General features: G+C 44.5%; 1 protein-coding gene and 2 long non-coding RNA genes across 3 annotated transcripts in view; all 3 read left to right on the forward strand.

The window, feature by feature from the left end:
• LOC309533343 overlaps positions 1-24,700 on the forward strand; it is a 598,890-nt gene that overhangs the window by 386,043 nt on the left and 188,147 nt on the right. The gene's annotated exons all lie outside the window — the stretch shown is intronic.
• Positions 1-24,700, forward strand: part of SPATA16 (spermatogenesis associated 16) — a 173,993-nt gene that overhangs the window by 62,783 nt on the left and 86,510 nt on the right. The window contains exon 4 of the mRNA XM_082224290.1: positions 13,161-13,250. Coding sequence (XP_082080416.1) covers positions 13,161-13,250 — 90 coding nt within the window. The remainder of the gene's footprint in view (positions 1-13,160; positions 13,251-24,700) is intronic.
• LOC309533729 lies at positions 3,139-3,734 on the forward strand. The gene is made up of 2 exons (XR_014220439.1): positions 3,139-3,637; positions 3,668-3,734. It is a non-coding gene; the product is annotated as an uncharacterized lncRNA (long non-coding RNA).

The raw sequence follows: 24,700 nt of genomic DNA on the forward strand, positions 1-24,700 counted from the left end.
GTAGCACCTTAAAGACCAACTAAGTTAGTTCTTGGTATGAGCTTTCGTGTGCATGCACACTTCTTCAGATACTGAAGTATCTGAAGAAGTGTGCATGCACACGAAAGCTCATACCAAGAACTAACTTAATTACTGAGTGGTTTAGACTCGGCTACAGTGGCTTCTTCTTCTTCTTCTTTGGTGATCACTCATAGCCTAGTAAGATTGTCTTCCATAAACAAGGTTTTAACGGCAACCACATTCTCAACCTACAGTGTACTTCTTCTTATAGAATCTAGGACATGAAGGAGTTGTCATTTTCTAAGGCGGGGGGGGGGACGACCCACAATAGGACAGTACTTTTATTGGGCCAACCAAAATATCACAAAATAGCATTGAGACTTCCAGATTCTCCCAAACTCTTCATCTGTCTAGATGGAAAACATGGGGATGGGAGAGAGAGAGAGAGAGAGAGAGAGAGAAAGGTCAGCTGCTGATAAAGTCACCGAGTTTGATAAAAAAGCCTAAGGCAGAATGTAGGAGAACGTAACAGACATTCAGAGGAGGATCTTTGAGGTACCTGTTGAGAAAGTGAAACATAACAATGTCCGATTCCCTGCTTTGGGTTTACAAAAACCAGCTGTTACTCAGGTCCGTCCCCATCCTTAGGTAGGAGGAAAGCGGGAATAAAAATGGTCAGGATTAGAGTCCTGACGCCCCCCCCCAGGACTTTCCTGGTATGCATGCCTGGTCTCTCAGGCCCCAGGGCATGTAAAGAGTTCAGCAGAGTAACTCAGCAAAGAGCTGGCAGCAAATGAACCATACAAACAGCTCACTCCATCAGCAAATATGCTTTACTGAAGCATTTGAATAGGTATAGTGGTTGCAAGTCCACAGCCAGATCCCTGGCTGGGTGCATACAGTGGTGCCTCGCAAGACGAAAAGAATCCGTTCTGTGATTCTCTTCGTCTAGCGGTTTTTTCGTCTTGCGAAGCAAGCCCATTGACGGATTAGCGGATTAGCGCTATTAGCGCTATTAGCGGCTTTTAGCGGCTTATCGGCTTATCGGATCAGCTGATAAGCGGCTTAGCGGCTTAGAAAAAGGGGGGAGGAAAAAAACCCCGCAGGAACTCGCAAGACATTTTCATCTTGCGAAGCAAGCCCATAGGAGATTCGTTTTGCGAAGCACCTCCAAAACGGAAAACTGTTTCGTCTAGCGAGTTTTCCGTCTTGCGAGGCATTCGTCTTGCGGGGCACCACTGTAGTTCAAAAAACAGTTACAGGGAGACACCAGTGAACTGCATAGCTTGAAAAGAAAGACTGACTGACTCTCACACCTGGATACAACTATGTATGGAGGCCTCAGGCAGCCTGGAACCTTCCAGTAAACAATGAATTAGTATGAGAAAGGACTGCTGAGTCACTACAGGAAGCACTCTGGTGCCATTTTTAGGCACTGACAAAAATATGCTAGGCAATCTTTGTACCAACAGAGGTGAGACCTAGTTTCAGGTGCTATGTCAGGTAAAAGTGTTGATATGAGCAAAACTGGGTAGCTTTACCTAACAGGTGGAGGAAACATCCCATCAGACAATGAAGTCCCTTCTTCAAGTAGTTTAAAGCCTTGTTCCACTGAAATGGCTAAATTTGGCACTTTCCAAGTCACACAAAATATTATAGAGCAGGGCTAGCCAACGTGGTGCTCTCCAGAACTTGTAGACTACAACTCCCATCATTCTTGACCACTGGCTGTGCTGGCTGAGGCTGATAGGAATTGTAGTCCAAAACATCTGGAGGGTACCTCGTTGCCCACCACTGATCTAGAGATGTTTGCCTGGATGTTCCACCACCAACATTTCCCACAGGTTATAATAATAATAATAATAATTTTATTACTTATACCCCGCCCATCTGGCTGGATTTCCCCAGCCACTCTGGGCGGCTCCCAACAGAATATTAAAAACACAATGAAACATCAAACATTATAAACTTCCCTAAACAAGGTATTTCCTTTCTATTCCCCAATTTTAAAAAAAACTTGTTTATGCTCGTAGACTAATGCCTCTTCCTAGGAAAAATTGCCAAAGCTTGCTTGGTGGCTTTGTGTATCTATACCCTGCTATTTATCACAGGAGACGCAACAGTTTACTATAAAAACCTACGATAAAACAGTAAAATAAGCTATGCAATAAACCATTTGCACCAACGGAGGCTTTCTTCCCAGCACAAATGGCAGTTTGTTGATGGGCACAGGAGCGGTAATTTTCATTGGGATTCATCCTCCCCCTTTGGTCGCACAAGCACACAAACACGTGTCTCCTTTTTAAATTTTGTAAAAATAGAATGTGCTAATTACAATCACACACAAATTCAAACATGCAGACAGCAAGAATGTTTACCTGGCATGGAAAGTAAACTGGAAAGGATTGGATTGGATATGAAGAGGATTTGAGATAATTGTCTGCTGCAGAGGGACCATAATATCTGGGTCACAGATCAAACCTACTGGAATACAGCGGCATCCATAGATTCGACGTTGTCCCTGCTGAATTAAGAAGAGCAATACACACACCCATCGGTGCTGATTTCTCTGTGAAAGAGTGGTCTGGCTTACTATATTTGGAGGCGGGTACTTTACTTTCTCATTTTTGCCCCGAAGGAGTAGAAATTATAGCTACAGCAGAAAGATTAAAGCAAACGCAAACAGGTTTCACAAAAAGTAATGATACGTCTCCTCTTCGAAATGACAACAGCTATAAAGACATTAGCAAGATTTGGCTAGTCAAGAAATTAGTCCTTATTCTGTTGGGAAATCAGTCAGCTATGTACTATGTGAGCAAGACAGGGGGAAGCAAAACTTGTCCGTCTGTACTGGGAGTAATTCAGAATGCTAAACCACAGGCTCAAAAACAAGCTCCTTTTTTATTTTGTGAACAGGGCAGAGGAGGGAGAGCATCAGAGAAAACAATCTCCCTGTTCTCTTCCATAGTTAATGAATCCAGAGATGGAGGACAGATTGATCTGTTTGCAATTACAGTGGTGCCTCGCAAGACAAAAAACTCGCTAGACGAAAAGGGTTTTCCGTTTTTTGAGCTGCTTCGCAAGACGAATTTCCCTATGGGCTTGCTTTGCAAGACGGAAAACGAAAACGTCTTGCAAGTTTGTTTCCTTTTTCTTAACACCGTTAATTCAGTTGCGACTTGACTTCGAGGAGCAACTCATAGAACGCAGTGTACATAGTAGCCTTTTTTGAGGTTTTTAAAGACTTTGGTGATTTTTGAAGCTTTTCCAAAACTTCTTTTGCAGCCATTTGGTAAAAGTTAAACTTTTAAAACTTTTTTGGGGGTTTTGGATTTTGGGTTGGGGTGTTTGGAATTCAAGGACTTGGTGTTGGGGAGGGGTTTGCAAGAATCTGGAAGCTTGTGTGGTTTTTTTCTGCATTTTTATGATTTTCTGTGACCATAGGGCCACTCTGCTGTTTTTTTTAAAAAAAATTCTGGATTTGAATTTCTGTGTGGTGGGTGGCTGGGGGAACAGTTGAGGAGGGGGTTCTTCAGCAAGAAGCAAAGAGTGGAAGAGGAACCTTCTTCGAGTTGTCCCCCAGAGTCTTAGAAAATGTACTGTACACTTTGTTGATTTTTAAATGTTTTTCTGTCATGTTTAGAAACTTAATTTATTGTTCCGTCAGTTTTTGAAATGCTCTTTACAGTATGTGTGACTTTAAAGAGCACTTAATAAACTCTTGTTGTACCAAATTTGGCTTTGTTTGGACTTTTTCTGACCATAGGAATGCATTAATTGAATTTCAATGCATTCCTATGGGATTTCATGCTTCGCAAGACGAAAAATTCGCTAAACGAAAAAACTCGCGGAACAAATTAATTTCGCCTTACGAGGCACCACTGTACGAACAGATTTCTTTCCCCCATCCCACCGATGGTGTTGCAAATATTGTGAGCATGCAAAATACATTCTCCATCCAAGTGGCCAAAAAATATTGGTGACAATTCAACTGGGTTTCTACTGAGGTTAAATAAACAACCCATTCCAGCATGAGCAGCTCAGCCAACACACAGACCCATTGACCCAAACGCAACCCTCTTCCTTCTGCCCCCTTAGTATGTGGTTTCCATGTACATTTTGTGAGTCTTTACACTTTGTGTTGTCAGGGTAGAATCCAACATAACACTGTGGCAATCATTCCGTCGGGTGCAGCTATTTCTGTTTGCACAACAAAATGTTCCCCTTTTTCTCCTCTTGTCATAAAAAGGTAAAGGGAAAGGACCCCTGGCAGTTAAGTCCAGTCACGAACGACTCTGGGGTTGCAGCGCTCATCTCGCTTTACTGGCCGAGGGAGCCAACATTTGTCCGCAGTTTTTCCAGGTCAAATGGCCAGCATGACTAAGCCGCTTCTGGCGAAACCAGAGCAGCACACGGAAATGCCATTTACCTTCCCACCGGAGCAGTACCTATTTATCTACTTGCACTTGACGTGCTTTCAAGCTGCTAGGTTGGCAGGAGCAGGGACCCAGCGACTGGAGCTCACCCTGTCACAAGGATTCGAACCGCCGGCCTTCAGATCGGCAAGTCCTAGGCTCACTGGTTTAGACCACAGTGCCAGCCACGTCTCTCCTCTTGTCATACACACCCCTGAATATGTCTTAGGGGTGCTCCCAAGCCTTTGGGGTGTGTGAGAGAGTCCCACTGTACACACAAAAAATTTGTGCCACCAGTATTTTTAGTAGAATACAGCCCTCAGCATTATTCTTTTGTGTGAGAGATGAATTTGATGGGCCTTTTGTGAGCTACGGTTCCCAGAGTTCCCAGGGAAGAGGGAATGGTTATTAAGCTGCTGTGATAATTGCAGCTTCCTGAGGGGGACAGTGGTCTCCTAACAACTCTCAGCCCCCTTAGCAAGGATCCTTAACAACTCCTAACAAGCAGCCCCCTTAACAAGCAGTTCCCAGGATTCTTTGGGGGAAAGCACAACTGTTTAACGTGGCGTGATGCTGCTCTAAATGTCGAGTGCGGATGGGGCCGAAGATAGTAGATGGAGCCTAAAAGTGTAGTTTCTTGAGGTGGTACAATGAATGGATTGTACCACTTCAGGATGCAGGTGGAAGATGACTCTTTTTCCATCCTTCTTTTTGTGGGTGGAAGTAGAAAGCTAGATCAGGAGGGAGAAGACTAAGGTAAGATTACCAGATTTTTTTCAATGAATCTGGACACATTTTAAATACATACATACATACATACATACATACATACATACATACAGTGGTGCCCCGCAAGACGAATGCCTCGCAAGACGGAAAACTCGCTAGACGAAAGAGTTTTCCGTTTTGGAGGTGCTTCGCAAAACGAATCTCCTATGGGCTTGCTTCGCAAGACGAAAATGTCTTGCGAGTTCCTGTGGGTTTTTTTTCCTTCCCCCCCTTTTTCTAAGCCGCTAAGACGCTTATCAGCTGATCCGATAAGCCGATAAGCCGCTAAAAACCGCTAATAGCTCTAATAGTGCTAATCCGCTAATCCGTCAATGGGCTTGCTTTGCAAGACGAAAAAACCGCTAGACGAAGAGAATCACAGAACGGATTCTTTTCGTCTTGCGAGGCACCACTGTACATACTACATGTTCAGGACATTGATGATGCAACAATGGCAGTGGCAGAGGGAGGTTTCACACTGCCTTTCGGAGCAACCTCATCCCAACTCCTACTTGCGTGTAAGCAGGAGGGGGCGGGGATCCCTCAGCTGGGAAGGGAGGCTTCCCATTGCCTATCTGAGAGATCCCTGCCCCCTCCTGCTTGCATGCAAGCTCTGATACAGCGTTTCCCAGGGACATTAGATGAAATCCGGGGGCATTCTGGTGATGGAATTTGTCTGGGGACTTATTCACAAATCCGGGGACTGTCCCCGGGAAACTGGGATGTCGGGTAACCCTAGACTAAGGACCTCCTGATGTGCTTAGTTGTTGGATTCCCACCTGTAGTCAGAAGTGGCACAGTCCACACTGCCATTTCAGGACTCTACCACCTCATTCGGCTGAATATGTGAATCAACTTCAAAGCCTGCCATTCCATTAGGTTGAGTGAGGCAGCTGCCTGAGACAGCAGGCTTAGGATCTCATGAAAGAGTAGGAAATTGCTGGCTATTTAACGGTTGCTTTTGTGCATAGCTATTGTCAGCTATGAAAGAGCAGCAAATCGTTATATATATATATTTAGCTTTTGTATTGTTGTACTTTTACTGCTGGGGAGGGGGAAGATGCACTTGCATGATTCTCTGCCTCAGGTGCCAAAATAACTTGATTGGCCCTGAATACTATGCACCTTGAAGTGGGGGCACACACATCATTTGATGCTTTTGTCTTGGACCAACCCTCTAGATCAGGTCTAAGAGTTCACTGCATTAAAAAATATATATGATTTTTTAAAAAGTCCAGGCTTTGCAAGTAGGATTCTACTGACACAAATGGGGTTGTTCAGAGATAACTGTCTTTTGGCCCAGGCCCAATTGCAGGGGAAAAGGGGGCAAGAATGAGATTCTTACTGAGGCGTAAAAGACCACTGACTTTTAAGAATCAATTTTTCATATAGCACAGTGTATCTGTTTCTTGGGAGCTGGACAGTAAATGTGAACAACCAACTATAGACAGAGGATGATGGTTTAATACGGACATTCCTTATTCATATGCACTGATAGCTTTTTTTTTTCTGTGGAGAGATGATGCCTAGTCCCCTCCCTTTTTTCTCTTTTTTTAAAAAAGGAAGGACAGATAATAGGGACAACAGCATACTATTTCGAAGGGTTTTTTTGAGAAGATGTCAAGATGAAAAAATGAAAATGTCAAAAAATGGGTTGATATACTATATTACTTACAGGCTGCTTGGTTGAGGGAAAACTGACCAAGTGATTTACTGAAGGCATTTACAGGACAGTCTTTAGATTACAGGGAAGATGAAAAATAAATGAAAATCTATTTCATGTTTACTTTAGTGCAGCCATTTAAGAGTGGCAGGAGGGACGCATCACAAGATGACAGGTCTGATATCCATATACAGTGGTTTACTTTCATATTTCTCTTAATTCAAACATGTGTATGTGCGCGCTCAAAAACTGACACATAGAGAAAGAAAGAATGAATGATGGCTGACAACCAACAATACATTTGCCAGAAGCCTCCATTGTTATTCTTTTTGATCTTCTGCCCATTAACAGCTCACTGTGCAAGGAGAATTTGAGGTACTGGAAATGTTTTCCTTTGTTCATAGAATCATTGGATCTTAGATTTGGAAGGGACCCAAGGGTCATCTAATCCAATCCCCTACAATGCAGGAATAATTAGTTAATTAATTCGCATTGTTTGTACTTTTAGTGTGGCGGAGTGAATTTCAAACCCACCCACCCCACACACACACAACTCAACAAAATATCTCTATATGTTATTAGCAATTCTAACTCCACTTACCTGGAATTAAGTCCCACAGAATTTACTATAGCTTTCTTCTGTGCAGAAACATAGAGAATTTGCACTGTTGGGCAGTAAAACTGGGCAACTACAAAAAAAAACACCACAAGCTAACCCTGACTTTTTCATTACAGTTCTCTTCTGTTCTCTTCTGGGGTTTTACTCCACTTTTCAGCCCAAGAAAAAGGGAAATAAAAGGTTCCCAAAGCAGCTTACAAAGATCCGTAATAAAACAGTCCCTGATCTAGGGCTTCCAATCCGGAAGGAGAAAGAATCAAGAGGGAGGAGGGAGGAGGAAAGCTGCTGTAGCATCATGGGATGGCTCCTGCTAGATGGCAGTCAAAAGAGTTTATATTATTATGTTACATTATGGTGGGTTTTTAAAGCACTTCAGGTAGAAACCTGCCGTTGGTATAAATGAAAGAGACGGGGATAAACTTGCTATGGAAAAGTCAGGACCTGGGACAGCTCCCAGAAGCAAGGGGAAGATGCTGAAATGCAGGTCCATTGAGCGCACAAAGGGGCAGCCCTGTGACTTGGTTCTTGACAGCCTAGCATCCCTTGGTGGCCAATGAACATCCCTGATGGGAGTCTTGTAGTCCAGAAACACTTGGAGGACACCACACCAACTACCCTTGAGTTACACCTTCTGGCTTGTCTGCCAGAAGCTTATTGGGAGTGAGTGGTCCTGGGCTATGCAAGTAAGGATTCTTCTTCATTGCCTGAGGAATAATAATAATATTTATACCCTGCCCCAGCCACTCTGGGCAGCTTACAGCTTATCTAAAAACGTAACAAAAACATCAAGCATTAAAAACCTCCCCAAACAGGTGGGGATGTCTTCTAAAAGTTGTGTAGTTCTTTGTCTCCTTGACATCTGAAGGGAGGGTGTTGCACAGGGAGGGCGCCACTACCGGGAAGGCCCTCTGCCTGGTTCAAATCCACAGCCGTAGGGTGACAATCCATAGCTGAATCCTTTTTCTCTGGGTATTCTGCAGAGCCTTCTTCTTCAGACTAGCTCTCTGGCCATGCTGTGGTCTGCTGAGATACTACCATCCATTTCTTCTTTGCAACACAATTACTGCTTGAGGTTTCTGGAGGAGTCCAGAACATTTTTGGAGGGTTTTCTGCAAGGTGGGAAATCATAGAGGGACCATACCCACCCCGTTGTCTGTCTTAACAGTACATCTGCAGCTTGGTAAAACAGTTCAGGAGGAGAACATGAGGCAGGTGAACGGGAGCATTAGCAGACACATCCATCAGTATAGAGGCAGTTATGTGAATGCTAAAAGCAACTAACTCTGTTGTATATTAACTGGCCTGAGAAAATTTTATTCAGGGGCACAAGGACATTTCTGTTGCTCTTCTCCCTTGTTCTTTTTAAAGCAAGAGACAGAGAAGTAAGTACTGCCATTTTTGTGAACCTTTTGCTTTTCTTCTCCTGAATGGGTACAGCTGTTATTGTTGTTGTTGTTTTCAGTTCAATCTTTATCGGTTTATAAACAATACATCCAATCACCTTAAAACACCAAAACACACAAGCATTACAAGCAAATCAGTACCAATACATAAAAAGGACAATAAAAACCCCAAAAAGAAAAAAAATGTAACTTTCTTCTCCGCCTGATGACTTCCGACCTCCTCTGCATAGATCCTTTATTTCCTTATTAACTGTTTTTTCAGTAAGCCTAACCAATTTTAAATGTTGTTTGCATTCTTTTTAACTTGTGTTATTACAAGAATTAATCAAAGCATATTAAAGATTTGGTATGGGGACAGTGTTCTTTTAAATGTAGTCTATGGATGTCCCATTCTTTGTTAAACTTTTGGATTGACCAGTCTCTGACCTTTTCTTTCATGTTCGCTAATTCTATATACTCAAATAATTTAACTTGCCACTCCTCTTTAGGTAAAGGGACCCCTGACCATTAGGTCCATCCGTGACCGACTCTGGGGTTGTGGCGCTCATCTCGCTTTATTGGCCGAGGGAGCCGGCGTACAGCTTCCGGGTCAAGTGGCCAGCATGACTAAGCCGCTTCTGACGAACCAGAGCAGCGCACGGAAACGCCGTTCACCATCCCGCCGGAGCAGTACCGTATTTTTCGCACTATAGGACGCACTTTTTCCCTCCAAAAATGAAGGGGAAATGTGTGTGCGTCCTATGGTGCGAATGCAGGCTTTCGCTGAAGCCTGGAGAGCGAGAGGGGTCGGTGCGCACCGACCCCTCTCGCTCTCCAGGCTTCAGGAGAGCCCCACCGCCAGCCCCACAAGCTCGGGGGACAGCGCCCTTCCCGCTGTCCCCCGACTTGGTTAGAAGGCTGGCGGGGGGGAGCCTGCTCCTCCCCGTCACCAGCCCCGAAAACTCGGGAGACAGCGGGAGAGGGGCAGCGCGCCCTTCCCGCTGTCCCCCAACTTGGTTAGAAGGCTGGCAGGGGGAGAAGCCTGCTCCTCCCTGTCGCCAGCCCCGCAAACTCGGGGGACAGCGGGAGAGGCACAGTGCGCCATTCCGCTGTCTCCCGACATGGTTTGGAGGCTGGCGGAGGGCTTCCTCCTCCCCCAGCCCCGCAAGCTCCCAGAGCGATGCCAAAGCTGCGCGCAGCTTCGGCATGGCTCTGGGTCCCGTTCTGGGGGAGGGGGAAGCTCAGGCTTCCCCCGCCCCAGCCCCGCGCCTGGGGGGGGGATAAAAAATTTTTGCCTTTATTCCCCCTCCAAATCTAGGTGTGTCCTATGGACCGGTGCGTCCAATAGTGCGAAAAATACGGTACCTATTTATCTACTTGCACTTTGACGTGCTTTCGAATTGCTAGGTTGGCAGGAGCAGGGACCGAGCAACGGGAGCTCACCCCATCGCGGGGATTCAAACCGCCTATCTTCTGATCGGCAAGTCCTAGGCTCTGTGGTTTAACCTACAGCGCCACCCGCGTCCCAGCGCCACTCCTCTTTAGCTGGTGTTTAATCTCCTTTCCACCCTTTGGCTATGCAGATATAAAAATCCTCCTTCTTTCTTTTGGAGTGTCTGATGCCATAATACCTAGAGGAAGGCTTCAGGTTTTTTGGTAAACGTTAATTTAAACATTTTTTAAAGTTCATTATAAATAAGTTCCCTAAAGCTTTTTATGTTTTTACAGCTCCACCATATGTTGTACATTGTTCCCTCCACAACTTCAATCCTAAAAGACTTTGGTCGGCCCTCATGGCCCTTCACTTCATCAAATCTGGCCCTCTTTGGAAAAAGTTTGGACACCACTGCTCTAGTTCTTTACACTTCCATCAAAGGTTTGAACTGGTTTTATACATTTTAGCCAGTCTGCTGGGTGTAATGTACCATCTGCGCTTGTTGTTTTTAGCGCCTTGGAGACTGTGCATCTTTTCGCTCCGCTTCTCCTCTGTTTAAAGAAAATGATAAATAAACTTGATCTTTTGACATGGCAAAGTTTTCTCCCTTGTTACCCCTCTGCAGTTTGGCCCCCTTTGATTACACATGGACTAGAATGGTATGCTATTGCTTTTCGCCAAGGCTCTAGGAGACTATGCTGCCAATGTTAAAACATGGTCCAGACATGCTTTGAACAATCATCTGGATAAGCCCTGAAACTATCAGGCAAGCAAAAGTAGCTTACAGATCTACGCATTTAGCAAGTGAGTTACAAAGGTATTAGGAAACGCTATCGTACTCTTCCATAGAGCAGGGAAAGCAAAAGCAGTTGAGCAGATCGCCATAAGATTAGGAAGGAATCAGACTGAAAAGGAGGAAAACCTGAGAACCAATTTGCTGAGATTTTGCTACAACTTAGTCGCAGGTTTGTGTGTGTGTACACACCTATCAGAACACATCATACTCTAAAAGTAGAAAATGGGTGGCTAACTACCAGAAAATGATTGATTCCCTCCCCCAGTCCTATTGCTTAGCTGCGGTACAGTCAATAGCCTACGGAGGAACGATCAATATAGCTATTATCAACTGTTGACTACAGTTTGCAAAAGCAATAATCGCCTTTAAAATCTTTTTGCGGCAGTCTCAGTGATCATCAAGTTTGTTAAGGTGTTGAAGTTCTGAGTTGAGTTAGCTCATCTTTAAAACGCCAAAAAAATATATTGAGGCTGTGGGACTTCTAATTTTTTATTTAATGAAGGATCTGTCCATTGCTAGAAGTCTGCTGTGAGCTAGCACTGTGTGTTGAGGCAGAATTACCCAGGATCTGCAGAAAGAAAAATAAGAGGGACCAGTAGAATTACTTTGCCTACCTATAAGTGTATTCACTTTTAACATGCAAGGCTGATCATTATCAGGCTGTGATCACTTTAGAAAGAGAGAGAGGGAGCCATAGCTGTTTCCTTCCCAGCTGCAATTCCTATGGAAATCACTCCTCTGAAGCTGTTATATGCATTGAAAGTTTCCTTTGGTATCAAGAAATAGAAGCCATTTTCACTGGGCCCACAGCAGGGGAGGAAAGGGTTAAACTGCCCCTTTCTGTCTGCTGTGATCTCAGCGATTATCCCCCCATCAGAGGCTGCTATTTGCATTTTTTAAAAAGCAACAACACAGCAATGACAAAAGTGCACATTAAATGCAAAAATGGATGTGACATCTCAACTAGCTTGGCCTTCATTGTGGAACACTTGGATGAATTTCCCAAAATCTCTAGAGGAGGGAGAAAGGTTGTTTTCTGCTGCTCCAGAGAAGCGGACACGGAGCAATGGATCCAAACTACAAGAAAGAAGATTCCACCTAAACATTAGGAAGAACTTCCTGACAGTAAGAGCTGTTCGACAGTGGAATTTGCTGCCAAGGAGTGTGGTGGAGTCTCCTTCTTTGGAGGTCTTTAAGCAGAGGCTTGACAACCATATGTCAGGAGTGCTCTGATGGTGTTTCCTGCTTGGCAGGGGGTTGGACTCGATGGCCCTTGTGGTCTCTTCCAACTCTATGATTCTATGATTCTAGGAGTCACACACACAAAGTACAATTTGCAAACTACAGCCATGTATACATAATAATCATGGCAAATGATTTTTAAATGAACTCCGTTACATTTTCTACTCTTTTTTAAAAAAGAAGCAAGATCTGGGTCTTGAATCATTGCTGAGTCTTGCATCTCCACCACTCCAATCTAAAACGGGAACCCTGAGTGCAAAGTATTTCAAAGGAGTTTTAAACAGGTGGGGGGAGGTCTTGCCTATTGCGGTAAAATTGCAAGGTGCCTCAATAAAGCAAAATGAAAAGATTGTCTGCCTTCCCACTGCCATGACTTGGTTCTAGCAGCACTTTTCATCCCGGCATTGTGATGTTGATTTTTGCATGCATAATGTACGATTATTATCACAACCCCAAAAATGCAGATGACAGATAACAAAAGGCATTATTACAATAATGTGCAGTGTCTTGCTGATTTTTATATGCTCACTAAATGCAGCAGAACATATGCTCACGGGGGTTTTAACCGCTGCTTCCGTAATAGGCAATGCTATGAATGAAATTACATTTATGACACAGCTTTAATAGACATTTTAATAATGCCCGTTCGTCTATCTCGGCTGTCAACAGAGATGTGATAATTCATTGTTCGGTATTGGGAGAAATGTGACCATTACAGAACTAGGAAGGAGATATGTCTGCGTACACCCTGCATGCTATCCAGCGCTAGGTGTTAAATGGCCTTAGAACAATCTTTCACTTCAGCGCTTTGACTTGCATATTTGTTTTCTGTTTTCCAAGGAGCATAATTCTGAACCCAGCCTATTTCCGTAACCACCTTCGCCAAGCTGCCGTGTTCCGATGTTTGGAGAGATATTCCGAGGCTGCGAGGTAGGTCTTGGATTAATTGGGCAGCCTTCCTATGTGGAATAAATGAATTCCCCACTGTTTCTTCATTATATCTGTGGCTCCTTGGAAGAGCTGAGGAGGGTGATTGAAGTGGCAAACAGGCTCATTATGGGATCAGCGAGTTTCTCCCATTTCCAACTTTATTTCCATTTATACTGCTGGTCTACTGAGACCAGTATAGTCTACTCGGGCTGGCAGTGGCTCGTCAAGGCTCTTGCCTGATGCAGCCATCTGTGATGCTTTTAACTGGAGATGGGGGGGGGGGACAAATCCAGGGCTTTCTGAATGCCAGGCATCTATTCTACCAGTAGGAGCAAAAGAATCTGCCTTACACTGAGTCAGACTCATTAGTCCATCTAACTCAGTATTTTCCACCCTGGCTGGCAGAATCCTCCAGGGCTTCAGGCAGTGGACATTCCCAGTCCTGTCTGGAGATGTCAAGAATTGAACCTTGGACTTCCTGCTGCAAGGCAGATGATCCACCACTGAGTTGCACTCTTTTCCCATTCCCTAATTTCTCCATGTTCCTTCATTCCCAAGACAGCTTCCCTCTCGTTCCCCAGACTATTTTGAGAACCACAATCAATTCAGGAGAGGCAGAAATTCTTGCAACTCACGTTTGATTCCCAAGTTTCAAATTCATACCTCCTTAATGTGATTGTTTACATATTTTCCTATTATGGACGGTGCTGTCATACTTATGGATTTTATAAGGGGTGGGGGGATGAGAGTATGGCTCTGCTAATTAGAACTAATGAAAAGATTGTGAATCATCCATCTTGCCAATGATTAATCAGTCAAAACAATCCGTTGCCGAAATGTGCACGGGAGGGGAAAACACAGGATTCTTAGGAGAATGAAGGATATTATTATAGAAAAACAAGAGGGCATTACGCTGCAATGTGCCTTCCAGCCAGTGGTGTAGCAAGGTCAGGTGGTACCCGGTACAGAGAATTTCTTGTCACCCCCCCCACACACACACACTGAAATTTATTTATTTATTTGCCTGCAAAAATGGTTTGACTTTATTTCATAGCCAAAGCCAAAGTTGTTGAGCTTTTTTTGCAGAGATTGAGGCGAGGAGTCTGGCTCCAGCGGGAAGCCTGTGTGGGCCAAAGCCACAGCGTATCTCACAGACATTGAGTGCCGCATGGCATTTTGTCACCCCCCCCCAGAGGTGACACCCAGGGTGGACAACACCCACTGCGCCCTCCTTGCTCTGCCCCTGCTTCCAGCATCCTCTAGCATTCCAGCTATTCCTATTTTTCTTTTCCATGTGACATTAAACATTCCATAATTACGGCACACATTCAGCTATGGGCTATTTGAGGGACTTAAAGTTCCTTGTTCTTCTGTAAACCTTGAGGTTCCTCCAAACCTGCAGATACCTCCCTCGTGTTTCTCAGTGGGACCCCACCTGGCTACAGTCGTATTATCACTCACCCCACCTGAGTTCAATTGATCCTTTAACAAATAACGCATGATTAAGAGGAAAGGCTGCCTTTAAGATTTTAATTTTCAGTCCCCATTACATGGATGTGCCAGAATCAAAACAATTCCACAACAAACATGTGCACCCTGCGATTGAATTCCTCACCAATTAAAACTTGCCTCTGCGAAGTAACAGAAGCTGTATTTGACCCTCAAAGTGTCCCTGTTTTCCAGGGACAGTCCTGGATTTACAGAAGCCGTCGTGGTTTCTGATTTGATCCTAGAATGTGCTTTTCCTTAGCACGTCCCTATTTCCATCAGAGGAATGTTGGAGGGTATGGGGTTATGTACCCCACACCCCTGAGCCAAGGAGATAAGTAACTCTGCAACATTTAGAAGACACCTGAAGCCAGCCCTGCATAGGGAAGTTTAAAAATGTTTAATATTTTATTATGCTTTTATATATGTGGGAAGCTGCCCAGAGCAGCTGGGGCAACCCAGTCAGATGGGTGGGGTATAAATAATAAAATTACTACTATTACTATTATTATTACTATGGAATAGGACATCCCAATTTTCATCAGAGAAATGTTGGAGAGTAAGGATCAATAAACAAAACAAAGGCAAATCTTGGAAGTCATCCAAGATTTGGTACGCTGGCTGTTGCTTAATGCTGGTTTAAGGCGTGGGTAGGGAAACTAAGACCCGGGGGCCAGATGCGGCCCAATCGCCTTCCAAATCTGGCCCACGGACAGTTTGGGAATCAGCATGTTTTTACATGAGTAGAATATGTCATTTTATTTAAAATGCATCTCTGGGTTATTTGTGGGGCCTTCCTGGTGTCTTTACATGAGTAGAATGTGTGCTTTTATTTAAAATGCATCTCTGGGTTGTTTGTGGGGCATAGGAATTCGTTCACTATTATTTTTTCAAAAGATAGTCTGGCCCCCAACAAGGTCTGAGGGACAGTGGACCAGCCCCCTGCTGAAAAAGTTTGCTGACCCCTGGTTTAAGGCCAACAAGAATTCTTCAAAGTTGCAAAACATGAAAATATCTTAAATTCTTAAATATGTAAAACTTGGGGTTCTATCCAATGTTGCCATTGTGCTCATGCAACTGACTAGCACTTCTGCAAGGGATCTTTCCCCCTCCTCACCTATGCAGTTCCCTGTGCACTCTCAAAATCTGCTCCAAGGGGTTGGGGGACCCTCTGGAGCAGATTCTGTAGGTATGTGGGGAGAGGAGAGGAAAAGGAAGTCCTGCTGTGCAAGTGGAACCCTGCTCATGCAGTGCTGGATGCAATCAAATCTGTGCCCCCAAAAGTGTCTTCAGCACTGGAAATTTCCTGTTGTTGTTTAGTCGTTTAGTTGTGTCCGACTCTTCGTGACTCCCTGGACCAGAGCACACCAGGTACTCCTGTCTTCCACTGCCTCCCCCAGTTTGGTCAAACTCATGCTGGTAGCTTCGAGAACACCATCCACCCATCTCGTCCTCTGTTGTTCCCTTCTCCTTGTGCCCTCCATCTTTCCCAACATCAGGGTCTTTTCCAGGGAGTCTTCTCTTCTCATGAGGTGGCCAAAGTATTGGAACCTCAGCTTCATGATCTGTCCTTCCAGTGAGCACTCAGGGCTGATTTCGTTAAGAATGGATGGGTTTGATCTTCTTGCATGGAGCATATCCCTGCATATTCTGACCCAGCCTGGGAACTGGTGGTTAAAGTTGGGTAATCATCATCATCACTAGCTGCTGGTGGACTCTAGATCACATTCAGCAGGGCACTTCTTAGGCTAATCTTACAATCACTACAGGCCAGCAGAAGTGTGGGAGACACAACAGAATCCCAAGACGCTGTTCTGCAGATGTCAAACAGTGAAAATGTTGTGGGGGAGTTTCTAAATTGGGTTTGCTTTGATGGTGGGAGAGAGATGGATGAAGTAATAGGAGAGCAACTCAGAGCCTGACAGAAAGGCTAATGATTTCTCCCCCAAGTGAGATAGAGTCCCAAGCTGGCTTGTGAGGGGACTGCGACGAGGAGTTACACTAGAATTATAGCAGGAATAACATGCCCATAAAGAGGGAACGTTAAGGTTAATGTGCCAGCTGTAAATCTTTAATGAACCGACACCGGTGTCCAGAAATATCTGCCTTTGAAATTAAGAGTCAAGGTCTGTTCTTAGATATACAAGTGGAGACACTCGTAAATTTGCGGATGGGCTCTTTTGTGTGTGAATGCCTTCTCTGTGGCTGTTATCATTTCTCTCTCTCTCTCTCTCTCTCTCTCTCTCTCACACACACACACACACACACACACACTCATGCAGTATTCATATACACATGCACCATTCCCATAGACTCATGCACACACATAACCCAATAAACTGATCAGCGGTTCAATTGTGCTGCCATGTGGATTGACAGAATTTTTGAGCAGCTGGAATGTTTGAACCTCTGATAATATAAAAATAATAGCAAGTATGGATATATGTGGCTTCATTTATTGACCACTTCCTATGAAAACAAAATGACTCCTTATATAAAAAGAACGTGAAAAAATTATGGGTGAAACAATTTATAAAAACAATATATAAAAAAATATGGAGGAATCCCCCCCCCCCCGCAATTGCCTGCCGAACAACTATACTTATATTTTACGGGCACTTGCCTGTGTCTTTTTGAACATATCTTCATAACCACAAGGACTAGCATTATTTGTTTATTTTTAAGCCAAAAAAATTGAGATTCTCGTGAATCTGTTTCAGCTGTCAGATTGACTGTGGTAATGTCTGTATGCTCAGATTTACTGGAAGTTGTTGTTGTTTAGTCGTGTCCGACTCTTTGTGACCCCATTGACCAGAGCACGCCAGGCACTCCTGTCTTCCACTGCCTCCCACAGTTTGGTCAAACTCATGTTGGTAGCTTCGAGAACACTGTCCAACCATCTCGTCCTCTGTCGTCCCCTTCTCCTTGTGCCCTCCATCTTTCCCAACATCAGGGTCTTTTCCAGGGAGTCTTCTCTTCTCATGAGGTGGCCAAAGTCTTGGAGCCTCAGCTTGACGATCTGTCCTTCCAGTGAGCACTCAGGGCTGATTTCCTTCAGAATGGAGAGGTTTGATCTTCTTGCAGTCCATGGGACTCTCAAGAGTCTCCTCCAGCACCATAATTCAAAAGCATCCATTCTTCGGCGATCAGCCTTCTTTATGGTCCAGCTCTCACTTCCATACATTACTACTGGGAAAACCATAGCTTTAACTATACGGGCATTTGTTGCAAAGGTGATGTCTCTGCTTTTTAAGATGCTGTCTAGGTTACTGAAAGTAGAGAACGCTTTTTATGCTACCCAGTCCTACCTGGCTGCATGTTGAGAAGACGGCTAACATCAGAGGTAGGCAAAGTTGGGCACCTGCTTAGCAACCCTGCAGGGCATCTATTGCCACTCTCTGGAGCTTCCTGTCCCTCGTCCTTTATGATGACGTTGTCTCTTCACTGGATCCAGAAATTAGAAGTAACCCCCCACCCCACCCCGGAAATAAACCCCACCAAAACCCAAAATACAACAAACTTGAAGTATGGGTTATTCATCTCTCTTCTGATCAAAAAACATGCATGCTACCTAACTCAACTGTGTCATCATATTCATTGTTTTCTTTTTATAATCAGCCAAAACACTTGAAGCTGCGGTACCCGTGTTCAAAACACAGTTGCCTATTTTCCCCCAAGGGTGCTCTGCAAGCTAATAGCAGATACAACCTGCTATTAGAACAGATACACAGAACAGATTGGCTGGTGCACTGATTCCATATTGCTTAATCCTGCTTTAGAAGTAAACTGCAGATTGAGCAGACCATAGTTTCCTATGTCACTCTGAATCATTTCCCTATATCTGTCAGTGACCACTTAAAATGTGAAGTTGCCCAGTAAGTGCAGAGCAATTCCCTTCAGTCACTGCACATTCTCTGGACATCTCCAACACGCTGTTAAATTTTGCTCACCATCCAAGGTTTAAATATCTTTCCTATCCGAGGCATTTGACGCTATCCAAAGCGCTGTCAGTTCTTTCATTTGGAAAGCGTTTTGAGAACCACTGAAAGCAGCTGCTCCATTCACTGATGATGTGCTTCTTCCCAGTCTGACGACAAATCTGGAACATGGATTTAGGCTATGAACCTCAGGAGCAAGCCAAGCAAAAGAGACTTGACCAGCAGATGAAAACATTTGGCATCTCTGTGCTTTCATGTGACAGTGGGCTAAAAGGAGTTGCCTCCACACATAGCACTTTACACAATCTAATTCGCTAAGACTATATTTCTCCCTGCTGTGTAAATGAAGCAGCCTTGGATCAATTGAACCTGCCAAGATATCACAGCTCTAATATCCTGTGGAAAAGTCAGAGCAGGCACATCTCTTCCTATCCTTCTGCTTTCTCTCAAAGAAACGTTTTTTTCTCTTCTTCCTTACAAAAATAAATCGCAAGCGGTGCCACCTCAGAGTCTATGGATGTCAAGCGGTCCTGACATTTTGCCAAGCGTCCATCAAATTGTACTTACAAATCTCCTCAGACTTACTCTAGCTAGAATCCTCTAAAACACAGAAAGCAAACCGATTAGAGCTAGTTAGAAAACTACGAGAACAGTTATTTGTCATTAAATTGACAATGATGCTAAAGGGGTAAAGAGCCCACAAAGAAATATCGAGGGTAAGATGGCGACAGCAGAGCTTACATTGCTGGCATTGCGTGCTCCTATTACCTTTGATCCATCGTTCAGCAGGTTTTGCAGATTTTTAAAGCATTTAAAAGCAACAGCTGAAAACCTGAAACTATAGTGTGGGTAGGGATCACCATCGGCAACAATGCCTTAAAAATCAAACATTTTTTGAGGAAGGCGGGAGGGATATTCATGGTCTTCTATCGCATATATATGTCAAACTTTACTGAGTTTTGCTGGAGGACCATGACAGAGAATAGATCCACCAGCGAGTTTTCACCTCCAACAAGGAGAAAAAGAAGGGTAGGACAGAAACGTCATGGACTGTTACCAAGAGGTATCGGAATATTGTAAGTGGACTTCTGTTCTGAGGGTGCCCAGGACAGGTAAGGCTTGGAGCATCTCCTGTCTGTTAGGCCCAGAGGCTCCAGGCAAAACCCAAGGGCCTGGAACACTTAGGTATCCAGCCCTCAAAGCCACCTTTTGAAATGTTTTCCACTAGACATGGAGTTTCAGGTATTTCCTACCAGAGCTGAAGAGGCAAGGAGACCACCGCTGGAGAGAAAAGGTCAAATAATATTTATTTATTTATACATACATACATACATACATACCCCACCCATCTGGCTGGGCTTCCCCAGCCACTCTGGGCGGCTTCCAACAGAATATTAAAATACAATAGTCTATTAAACATTAAAAGCTTCCCTGAACAGGGCTGCCTTCAGATGTCTTCTAAAAGTCTGGTAGTTGTTTTTCTCTTTGACATCTGGTGGGAGGGCATTCCACAGGGAGGGCTCCACTACCGAGAAGGCCCTCTGCCTGGTTCCCTGTAACTTGGCTTCTTGCAGTGAGCGAACTGCCAGAAGGCCCCCGGAGCTGGACCTCAGTGTCCAGGTAGAACAATGGGGGTGGAGACGCTCCTTCAGATATACTGGACCGAGGCCGTTTAGGGCTTTAAAGGTCAGCACCAACACTTTGAATTGTGCTCGGAAATGTACTGGGAGCCAATGTAGGTCTTTCAAGACGGCCGCTCCCAGTCACCAGTCTAGTTGCCGCATTCTGGATTAGTTGTAGTTTCCGGGTCACCTTCAAAGGTAGCCGCACGTAGACTGCATTGCAGTAGTCCAAGCGGGAGATAACTAATCCAAGCGAGAGATAAACATCAACCTGATCAGCACTGAAGAGAATGGAGGCAAAGGATGCCTTTTCTGTGAACACAGAACTGAGGGGCAGGGGTAGGGAGTGACTGTGACTGTGACCTCCACCGTCCCCAGGGAAACACTCCAAAAGGGCCCCTCTGCAGATTAGATCAGAGAAAGCTACCACTGACGTTCATCAGGTTCTGCTGAAGCCTGTAGGAAAGTCCAGGCTGCCTGTTATTTAATTTGACACCAGCATATGATGTCAGCCTACATGCCAAAAATACCAGTTGCTATTTCTTATGCTAGACTTGTTAGGCTTCCAACAGTCCAAGTTTCTTGTTAGTGGGTTGTGTGTGTGGTTGGTTGTTTTTTTAGCTCAGAAATAACACTTGACTCAAACTGTGCTGGGCCAAGTTTTGGAGACTCCTTTGATTACTAATTGATTTTTTTCCCCCTCTCTTTACTAAAAACAACAGCAACCGAGCAATATATTACCACCACTGGCACGATTTATTTCCTTAAAGAAGATGGCAAATGCATTCATAAGATAAGAAAATGCAACTGACCTGAAATGGCAGCCCTGCCACGGTATCAGGGGGCGCGCACACATCCTAAGATCAGAATAAATTTATCAATTAAATCACAGTTTTGCCATCTTAGCACAAATTGCCTACCTGCCTTGATTAGGTACATGGCACAGTCCTGTTTCTCAATGATGCTTAAAAACAGTATCTAAAACTGGCTGTTCCATTCCAGACTGTGGGAAGGGAAGGCTGACCTGACGGATTGTGTGTTTGCATGCAAATATCTTCATAGTTCTGCCTGAATTGAGGCCCACAGGTATGACATTAAGAGTGTGGTGTCTCTTTTCTATGGAACATGCACGTTTTTGAAATGCAAATACCACCTGCTTGGGAGGAGGCTGGTAATGATCAAGATTTTAGCAGGCAGAGAAGGGAAGTTTAACCAATGAGGGGTTCCAGTGAGTGGGACTAAGTGATGGCAGTGGTGACACCAATGGGAGGATTCCCTCCCCCCGTTGAAATTTCAGTTTCCATTACTACCTCAGCAGGAGAGGAAAACCTTAAAACTCTCTCTCTTTGCCTGCTGCATTCCTGATCATTACCATACGACCTGTGGATACTTTTGAAAATTATGTATGTTAAATGGAAAGGCACACTTTGAAGTCAGTTCTTGTCTGGCTTTGACTCCTTTGACCTGGAAGCTCAACGTCTTAGTTGCTCTGTTCTGTCGAGTCCCCAATTTATCCATTATGCCTCACGTGGGGGACATGTTATGCCTTTCTTGCAGCACACAATGGCTGTCGTTTCTAAAGCAGCCCTGTCTTTTCTCACTGTGGTGGTTGGGGTCTTCCACTGTATTTCTCTCACTGCGACATTCTGCTTTCGGAATAGAAACATTACCGCTTATTGCACCGAGATGGGTTTCTATTTTAATGGCAACCGCTGTACAAAGAGAGAGAGAGAGAGGCGGCTCTGGCCCGGCAGTTAATGTTCTACTGCCTTGCAGGAGATTTATTTATTCTTCCCAGCCTTGGTCTCACACTGCCCAAGTCACCTGGGAATATGCACATTACCAAAACAGCATGCTCAGGCCCTTGTGGGACTGCCTTATTCCGCTTCTCAATGGCTTCTTTTCATATGATGAAGGTTCGGAGTTGGCAGCTTGCAAAGAGAGTTCAGGCCAGCCAGAAATATATTACTACAGCATTAAGTCACAGGGAAGCGTAAAGTCGCAGGCAGGGGAGGAAAGGATTGATCGAGCTCTGGGCTGCTACAGTTGATTGTGATTTTCCTGATTTCCCTGTAGTGGCTAAAGCAGCCTTTCCTGAGCATGGACCTTCTAGGTGTGCTCTCCTACAACTCACATCATCCTTTGTTGAAATCAGAGTAGCAAAAACGCAGCTAAGAAGTTCAAATCATATATATGACTGTGGCATTGTGGGTTAAACCACAGAGCCTAGGACTTGCCGATCAGAAGGTCGGCGGTTCGAATCCCCGCAACGGGGTGAGCTCCCATTGCTTGGTCCCTGCTCCTGCCAACCTAGCAGTTGGAAAGCACGTCAAAGTGCAAGTAGATAAATAGGTACCACTCCGGCGGGAAGGTAAACGGCGTTTCCATGCGCTGCTCTGGTTCGCCAGAAGCGGTTTAGTCATGCTGGCCACATGACCCGGAAGCTGTATGCCAGCTCCCTCGGCCAATAAAGCGAGATGAGTGCCGCAACCCCAGAATCGGGCACGACTAGACCTAATGGTCAGGGGTCCCTTTACCTTTACCTTATGACAGACACCCTTCTTAGGAGATTAAGCCAAAGTCCAGACTTAAGCATTCAAAAACTTTACTTGCAGAAACTTTTAGTTATAAATGAATTAAAACATAATATTTACAGTCACATGCTTATCCAAGCATGGGCTTGCAGTCTCTTCTTCTAACTTCCAAACAACTGTACAGTATTTTCCTCTCTTTCCAGAGCTCAGCATTCAGCCTTCTGTATCTCAATTAGGCCATGTTTTGCAGCTCCTATGAGAGATTTCCACCCTGACCTTCTCTTGCAGCTTTGCTCTTTCTTTCAAGCAGAGAAGATGCGCTCCAGCACTCTATTCAACTTAGCAGTGTTCACAGTGGATTCTAAAACACAGCCATCTTGCTTCACATAAAATAGAGCAATGAAATACTTCCCATGTGAACATTGTTAGCCAATCACATGAGAACTACTAGAATTCAGTTACCATCCAATCAAATTTAAATACATAGTAATGCATATAAGCATTTACAATTTCAGTGAATTAAATTACTATACTTAACATCCTTGCCCATGCCGGCAAGGGCTGGTGAGAGCTGTAGCTCAAAACACCTGAAGGAGGATGGTGTGAAGATTGCAACTGAGCAAAAATTAGATTAACCAATAGGTGGGAACCAAACTTAAAACCACGGAGAGACCTGATCTGAATAGAGACATTGGATTCTTATCTCATTATAAAGCTATTTTTAGCCATCTCACCCCCTTGCTTTCCAGTAAGACCAATTGCAGTCGTTAACAGGCATCAACAGGTTTACCACACCTATCAGCCAATCATCCATTCCCACCACCCTTCTGAGTAAGACTGCTCCCCACCCTCTCACTGTGTATAAGGGTCTGGTGACTTCTGTTTCAGTGTATCTGAAGAAGTGTGCATGCACACGAAAGCTCATACCAATAACAAACTTAGTTGGTCTCTAAGGTGCTTCTTAGGGACGCGAGTGGCGCTGTGGGTTAAACCACAGAGCCTAGGACTTGCCGATCAGAAGGTCGGCAGTTCGAATCCCCACGACGGGGTGAGTTCCCATTGCTCTGTCCCTGCTCCTGCCAACCTAGCAGTTCAAAAGCACGTCAAAGTGCAAGTAGATAAATTCTACTTCCAGCGGGAAGGTAAACGGCGTTTCCGTGCGCTGCTCTGGTTCACCAGACGCGGCTTAGTCATGCTGGCCACATGACCCGGAAGCTGTACGCCGGCTCCCTCGGCTAATAAAGCAAGATGAGAGCCGCAACCCCAGAATCGGCCACGACTGGACCTAATGGTCAGGGGTCCCTTGACCTTAAGGTGCTACTGGAAGGAATTTTTAAACTTTGTTTCAACTGCGGCAGACCAACACGGCTACCTACCTGTAACTAGAACTGTGGGAACCAGAGTTATATTGTTATTATTAGTTATTAAATTTGTATATGGCCCTTTATCTGAAGATCACAGGGGGGGTTACAGCATAAAAATACAAAATGAAAACAGAAAATACGTATCATAATAACAAGAAAAAACTAATGACCCCATCCCACAAATGCATTTTAAAAACCATAGATTGCTTAAGACCTGTTCATAAAGGAACATTTTTGTCTGGCGTCTAAAGATATGTAGTAATAATAATAATAATAATAATAATAATAATAATAATAATAATTTATTTGTACCCCGTCCATCTGGCTGGGTTTCCCCAGCCACTCTGGGCAGCTTCCACAAAGACCAAAAATACACTAAGATGTCACACATTAAAAACTTCCCTGTAATGAAGGCACCAGGTGAGTCTCCCCGGGGACAGCATCCCACAAATGGGGAGCCACTGCAGAAAAGGCCCTTGCCACCTTCTGGACCTCTCTGTTACG

The sequence above is a fragment of the Podarcis vaucheri genome, assembly GCF_965113315.1.
Source record: "Podarcis vaucheri genome assembly, chromosome: 5".
In the NCBI taxonomy this organism is placed as follows: Eukaryota; Metazoa; Chordata; class Lepidosauria; order Squamata; family Lacertidae; genus Podarcis; species Podarcis vaucheri.